The sequence below is a fragment of the Silene latifolia genome, chromosome X (assembly GCF_048544455.1).
Source record: "Silene latifolia isolate original U9 population chromosome X, ASM4854445v1, whole genome shotgun sequence".
Classification (NCBI taxonomy): domain Eukaryota; kingdom Viridiplantae; phylum Streptophyta; class Magnoliopsida; order Caryophyllales; family Caryophyllaceae; genus Silene; species Silene latifolia.
This window is the reverse complement of record NC_133537.1, coordinates 284,342,106-284,350,009: the sequence shown is the minus strand read 5'-3', so window position 1 is coordinate 284,350,009 and position 7,904 is coordinate 284,342,106. Positions and strand designations below refer to the sequence as shown.

At 32.9% G+C, this 7,904-nt stretch overlaps 1 protein-coding gene across 1 annotated transcript; it reads right to left on the bottom strand.

The window, feature by feature from the left end:
- Window positions 1-3,744: 3,744 nt before the first annotated feature.
- On the bottom strand, window positions 3,745-6,629 carry LOC141620228 (protein FAR1-RELATED SEQUENCE 5-like). Its single transcript, XM_074437153.1, has 5 exons — window positions 6,297-6,629; window positions 5,936-6,207; window positions 5,527-5,746; window positions 4,828-5,325; window positions 3,745-3,768 (listed from the first exon to the last, which is right to left on the bottom strand). The coding sequence occupies exons 1-5, from the start codon at window positions 6,627-6,629 to the stop codon at window positions 3,745-3,747; spliced, it is 1,347 nt and encodes a 448-aa protein (XP_074293254.1).
- Between the last annotated feature and the right edge of the window lie 1,275 nt (window positions 6,630-7,904).

The window sequence follows — 7,904 nt, the reverse complement described above, 5'->3', positions numbered from 1 at the left end:
AAATTGTGAATCACCCAATCCTGATGCAGTTGTAGTTTCTGTTTTTTTGTACGAGTACAAGGAGCTTTTTGCTCCTATTTTAATGCGGAGGAAGACTGTACTTGATTACTGTTTTCTGCACGATCATGACCTACGAATTGGGTAAGCATTATATGTTTTTCGTTTCCTCTCTTTTTTTTCTTTTTTTTGCTTATATATCTACTTTTTAAAAGCTTTTATTGTTGTTTGGGTTTTTGTCTTTACTATATAATTTGTTTCCATGTGGCAGGGAGGATTTGGTTGTGTTTTCATTTCACAACATGTTAACTCGAGATGACATTATTTCACTGTCTGCTAAGACTATGATCACATCGAACGTGATTGATTGCTAATCATTTTTACTTAATGACATGCTGGTCAAGGCTGAGAAAGGGTTATCCCCCCACAAGAAGTTTTTTTTGTACAAGTCATTCGGTATGTGAATTTTTTTTTTATATATTTCTGTATCAGTAAATTTACAATGGTTATGACAGTTATTCTATTGTAGTTACTTGATTATTGTAAAGTATATTAGCTGTTATTTTATTCAGCTAAAACAGTTTTCCTATTCTTCAATTTTCCTATTCTTCAATTTTGTTTATTGTTTATGTGATTATTCTAATACTGTATTTCAGTTATTGTATTATATAAGTTCAATTATTCTATCTTTTTTACAAGTTACAATAACTGAGTTTTCATAATATAATAACTATGTTATGGTAATACAATAATCGATTATTGTATTACAATAACAATGTTATTGTATTATGAAAACTCAGTTATTGTATTATGAAAATTCTACTATCTTTTTTACAAGTTACAATAATTGAGTTTTCATAATACAATAACTATGTTATCGTAATACAATAATCGATTATTGTATTACAATAACAATGTTATTGTATTACAATAACATAGTTATTGTATTATGAAAACTCATTTATTGTATTATGAAAGCTGTTATTGTTGTGATAGTTATTGTAAAGCAGAATAGTAGTTATTGTATTCAGTTAACCAAGTTTTTTCAATTGTGATACTTCATTTTCTCTTATAGTGTGGTAATATTTTTCATAGGCTTCTTTGTTTAAACTTATCAAAGCTGCTGATGATGAGAAAGATTTATACAGAAAGGAAATTTGTAATGCTTGGGACACTGTCATTGAGAACAGCGAAGGTTCTCTTGACATTGGTGCCAATTTGGTAATTTTTCCAATCCTTTCTCTTCTTTCGTTCTTCTGTTGATTATTTTATCTTTGAGAACAGCAAAGGTTTATGTACGCCTGTTTTATCATGCCAGGTTTTTATCCCTGTTTATTTTGGAGATCATTTTTTCTGTCTTGTTGTTAATTTTGTGGGGAAGACTGTGGACTATCTTGACAATCGTGTATATGATGATTTTGAAGATAGTATCTGGGTGTTGGATACCAACTCTATTGTATGTACCTTATTATAAGTTTTTGTTTTCTTCTACTTCTTTTAGTTATGTTTTTTGTTCTTGAGTGATGAATTTTGATTTAAAAATGTAACCAGGTTGAAATATTTGGTAGTTTTCTTATCGAGAAAGGGTTTGAAAGAGGCAGTGAGGTCTGCAATTTCAAATTTGTAAATGTTGCTTTTGGGTGGAGATCGGAATGGTCCCGGAATTCGGATTGTGGTGTTTTTGTCATGATTCATATGATGTTTTATGTTGGGAAGTTGTTCAAATCAGAGTTGCATGACCCATTGAAAAGGATCATATATAGAGCTGAGATAGCGGCCATCTTGGTTTTAGCCGATATCAACAAAATTAGGAAAGAGTTGTTGGATTTGGTTGATGATTTTACAAAGGTAAAGGCACCTTTGCTGCCTGTTTTGCTTGAGAAGCGTAAGCTAGCTAAGTTGGAAGCGGCAAGGGCTGAAGCACGTGCTTTGGAAGCTGCTAGGGTTATGGCAGAGAAACTGGGTGATGGTGTAAGTACTCCGAGGCCTGGGAAAAAGAGTATGTCTGATACACCTATGAGCGCTGGGATGATTAGATCAGGCTGAGGTAGTAGACCGAACTCTGATGGTCTTGGTTGCTCAATAAACTGTGGCAAGGCAGATACAAATCTTGTTGTTGTTTCAAAAGTTATGAGGGCTAACAGCAGATATACACGTGCCATGCCAAGCAAGAAGAAACAAGTTGTTGATTATTGTTTCTTGGATGATTACAATCTTGCAAATGAGTATGTTCCTTTTTCTCCAAACCCAATGAGAAACAAGTTTATGTGATTATTCTAATACTGTATTGCAGTTATTGTATTATACAAGTTCAATTATTCTATCTTTTTTACAAGTTTCAATAACTGAGTTTTCATAATGCAATAACTATGTTATTGTAATGCAATAATCGATTATTGTATTACATTAACATAGTTATTGTATTATGAAAACTCAGTTATTGTAGCTGGTAATTATTTTTTTTTATATTGTTTTGAAATATTACTAAGCTTTTTTTACTCCTTTGCAGTGAACTTTTGTTTTGTGCGGGCAATGCTATCTTGGATAGGTCTGATATTCTTTCTACGAAGCCCGATAATTACAATGAATTGCGCATAATAGCTGCCTGGTCAGTTGTCTTGAATTTCATGGAGGTTAAAGAGAAAGAAGCGCCAGTGATGATGTTTCTTGGGACAGAACATATGGTATGATCTGTTTTTCATTGTGCAATTACTGTAGAATGTTTAATCATTTATCTTTAATTTTCTTCACACTTTTATGGTATTTATAGGGAATATTTGAAGAAATGCTAGAGCAAGGAGGGGATAGTGATGCTGTAACTGACAGCCAGAAAGACAAGGTTGTGCGATTTTGGTCCTATTTCTTAGGTGAAAATGTTGTAAACTCTGAGATCGATGTAGACCTTGTCTTTATCCCCTTGTCTTTAGAAAAGTACTACTTTTGTGTTTGTGTGAACTTTATGAACAAGACGGTTGATGTGTTGGACCACACGTCGCATAAAGATTGGGAAAATTCCGAGTTTTACAGACTTGCAAAGATTGCAGTACGTTTTTCTAACTCCTGATCATATACAAATCCTATTTTCAGTCAGAATTATTGTATTGTTGTAACAAAGTTATTGTATTGTTTTAAACTTGTTATTGTATAGTCATGCTTTTTAATTCTTTTTTTTTGTACATGCTGTAGGTTGATTGTTTTTCTAACTTTTTGGATACAAGGAAAACAGCAAAAAAAGGAGTTCTCATTAACACATTTACATTCGTGAATGTTGATTTTGAATGGAAAGCGAATATCAAGGCTGATAAGGAATCGGGATTTTTCACCATGTTTTACATGCTAACATATGAAGGGAAGCCCGAGCAAGGATTGTATGCGGTTAAGAAGAAAGTTGAGAGGATTCCTATATGGCTTGAGATGGTGGCTATTTTGTTGATGTCAGATGTCAACGAGTCAAGAGCGTCTCTTTTGGAAGAAGTAGAAATTTTGAGGCGGAGTATATTGGAAGTAGATAAAGAACTTTTAAAAGACAGAAGATCAGGGAGGAAAAGGGTTAAAACAACATGTAATTCTCGGTCCTTCTCGGCAAAACACATAAAAGAACAATTGATTGATTCTAGATGGATTTAGCAAACAATTCTAGATGGATTTGTTGGATAATCTAATGTTTAGATAACTGTTATTGATTGACTGAACAAATTTGATGTAGCTGGTATTGATTGACTGAACAAGATAGTGTTTTTGTAATGCCTATAAGCTGTTATTGTAATATCCCTAGACAATTATTCAAATGATCAAATGCAATTATTTTAAAGCTTTTATGTAGCTGATTATTGTAAAGCGTTTGCCCAATTATTTTAAAGCATACCTCTGATTATTTTAAAGCTCTCATGTATCTGATTATTGTAAAGCTCTTCCCCAATTATTTTAAAGCATATTTTTAATTATTGTAACAAATTGGCAAGTGCAACGCATTATCAATTAGTGTAAAACATTATCAAATTAATATATTTATGGAAAAAAATCAGAACAATTGCAAATAAACTCAACATCAATTATTATAAAGCATAATTGTGATTATTGTATAGTTTTCACATGATTATTAAGTTATTCAAATGATCAAATGCAATTATTTTAAAGCTTTCATGTAGCTGATTATTGTAAAGCGTTTGTCCAATTATTTTAAAGCATACCTATGATTATTTTAAAGCTCTCATGTATCTGATTATTGTAAAGCTTTTCCCAAATTATTTTAAAGCATATCCTTGATTATTGTAACAAATTGGCAAGTGTAAAGCATTATCAATTACTGTAAAGCATTATCAAATTAATATATTTATGGAAAAAAATCAGAACAATTCCAAATAAACTCAACATCAATTATTGTAAAGCATAATTGTGATTATTCTATAGTTTTCACATGATTATTGTAATAGCGCAAGGTATTATTAAATGAACAAAATCAGAACAATTGCAAAAAAATTCAACATCAATTAATGTAAAGCATACCTTTGATTATTGTAAAAGTCTAACACACTTATTGTAAAGTATACCCCTGATTATTTATAAAAAAGTCTAACACAATTATTTTGCAATCTTGCGGTTATTGTAAAGCATAATATGGATTATTTTAAAACGTAATCTTGATTATTTTAAAGCGTAATGCATTTTTCATTCTTCTTCTTCTTCTTCTTCTTCATCTTCATCCTCCATTTCATTTTTCTCTTCATCTTCTTCCTCCAAAACATGCTCAACAAACGGATTTGGACAGTTTCTCTTGTCATGGTGTCCCATTTGTTTGCAGTTATTACATAGCCTCTTCGGTTTGCTCGCCTTCTCAATTGCCTTATCCTTGTTTGATTTCATTCTCTTGCCGCTTCCTTTGTTTTTTGCAATCTTTGGTGGAAGAACAGTAATATTTGATTTTGCTGAACAACCTAAGAGTATTTCCAGTTCTTGATCCTTTGTCAAGCTCTCTTTGGTTGGATTTATTTTCTCTCGGAATTGTAAAAGCATCAAACTTAGCTCCTTGATTTGATTTTCAGGCATCAAGTTAAGAACACTTATTGTTGCATAAAACTCTGACCATACCCTTGATAACTCCAACTTTCTCAAATCAGTGAGATTGTAGTCTTGCAATAACTTTCCATCCAGTCCATACAAAGGCTTTTTATATGATTTCTTCGTCCATCTGGTATCGATGTACTGCTCCGGTATGCTTTGCAGTCCTTTTCCTGATATAATCCATATAATGTGTTTACAAAGGATTCCTTTCCTCTCAAACATCTTGCACGTACATGTTGTTTCCTTTGATTCGTTATTGTGAGAAACCTGCATTACAGTGTAGTTATTTTAAAAGGCAAACATAGTTATTATATAGTTCAACATGAATTATTTTATGCAGACTAGCAATTAACACCAAGGTAGAAGTCCTTCAGGTTTTTTAATGGTAAAACACGATTATTGTATTCTTTTATCACAGTTATTGTATGTTAAAGTAAAAAGACAATTATGTTTATAAAATTGAATAACTTGAAATATTCTATGCTTCCTGTAGGCATCTTCAACATTTATAATGTGCGTGTTACCTTGCTCGGAAAACCCCCTAACGGCACACGAACAGGGAGCCATTTGCACTTGCTCTTGGAACTCATAGAAAACAGTATGTGTGTAGATTTTAGAGGCATGTTTCTCAATCATTGTCTTAGAAGAAACCTGTGGCAATGTGCTGTCACTTGCAGCGTCAAGAAATCTGTGATTATAGCATTATTGTTCCATTGCACTCTGATAACGCAACAAAAATTCTACAAGTGTGCCATCTATGCTCTCAAATCTTTTGAAATAACTGTTTTGACTCTCTGATCTTTGTGTAGTTTTCAAAAGGCAGCCTAAAGGCAAATCCCTAAAGTAAGCAGGTATCCATTTGTGCCTTTTGCCATACATATATGTCAACCAAATATTATCATTCAACTCAAAGTCATTAATCACTTGAGTCCATTTTTCTTCAAACTCAATGGGTTCCAAGTCAGTATCCCAAACAACTCCACATATCCGCTCAACAAAGTCAGTCTCCTTACAAATCTGTGACTCAACTTTATCGGTAAGTTTTTTCATTATATGCCACATGCAGTAGCGATGTCTTGCTTTCTTGAATACAGAACGCACCCCAAGTTTAATTGCCGGATCTTGATCAGTAAGAATGCACTGAGGTTCCTTGTTGCCCATACAATCAAGGAACTTCTTAAACACCCAAATGAATGACCCATCGTTCTCATGATCGACAAGTGCGGCGAAAAAGTCACCGATTTTTTGTGGTTGTCAACACCAGTGAATGGGGTGAAGGCGATGTGGTACTTGTTAGTACCGTAAGTAGGATCAAAGGTGATGGTGTCCCCAAACAAGGAATAATTCATTCTTGCTTGTGCATCTGCCCAAAAGATTTTAGCCAAACAATTATCCTCATCAACTTGATAAGCATAGTAAAAGTCATCTTGTGATTCAGAAAGCGCCTTTAAATAATCGAGAATCATGTCAGCATCCTTGTCACCTATATAACATTTAATATTTCTTTTGAAGTTCTTGAATTCTGTGAGAGATGCACCAATGTTTGCATACCCATTTGATTGTTCCGCCATAATTCTAAATGTCTTGGTAGCCCGATGTTGAGTTTACAATTGTTAACAATTATGCGCTTCATGTAAAGGTTAAGTGTTCTTACGTTTTTCCTGAATTCCGTTCTTTGAGTGAGCAGAGTCTGTGATTATGACCTTCATAAAACGTATCAATAGCATACCCTATTAGCTCCTTAAAGTCATTGAATACAGCACAAAATCGTATTTTTGCCTTGCAACCAAATCTTGTTATTTTTGTTTTCTTTGGCTCTACAGATCTTTTCCTCTTCTTTTTCTCTTCCGTGTTTTCAAATTCAACAACAGGTTTGAGTTTTTTGCGATCCTCTTTGAATCCATGTCATTGCGAGACCATGGATTTTTTGTCTATCAAACCATCACGTAATCTTGTTTGTGTGTACTTTCTTGGTATGAAACCACAAGCCACGATATAAATTGTAAAACTTTATTGCCTCCTCCACTTTTACAAAACATTAACCCCATAGCAGGTTTGAAACCATTTTCTACCATCCTATTCCACTCCTCACCGCCACAGGAGTATATCTCAATCCCAGTTATGGATAGTATTTTCTCTGTTTTACGCCTTAGATGGGTGTAGAAAAAGTTGTTGCATTGGTAGTATTAATTTCAATGCCTGGAAACATTAAAACAAGAGAACTGTTATGGTATTATTAATTTCAATATCTTAGATTCTATACAAAACAAAACAATACAACCTCTGCGGCCGATTATTTTAACGTTATAATGCAGTTATTGTATTATACAAATGCAATTATTCTATTAGAGAGGGGAGTGTTTTAGTGAAATTGGTAGCCTAGTCCACCACAATACACACACAGTTATTTTAATGTAGTATTAAAGTTATTTCATTATTAAAGAGTAGTTATTGTAAGGATTTTTTTGTCAGATCCTATAAAATAGTATTTATTATGAAAAAAACAATCTCTACTGCTACAACATGATTATTTTAACGTTATAATTCAGTTATTGTATTATACAAATGCAATTATTCTATCAGAGAGGGGAGGGTTTTAGTGAAATTGGTAGCCTAGTCCACCACAATGCACACACAGTTATTTTAATGTAGTATTAAAGTTATTTCATTATTAAAGAGTAGTTATTGTAAGGATTTGTTTGTCAGATCCTATAAAGTAGTATTTTTTATGGAAAAAACAATCTCTGCTACAGCAGTTATTTTAACGTTATAATGCAGTTATTGTACTATACAAATGCAATTATTCTATCGAGAGAGAGGGGTTTTAGTGAAATTGGTAGCCTAGT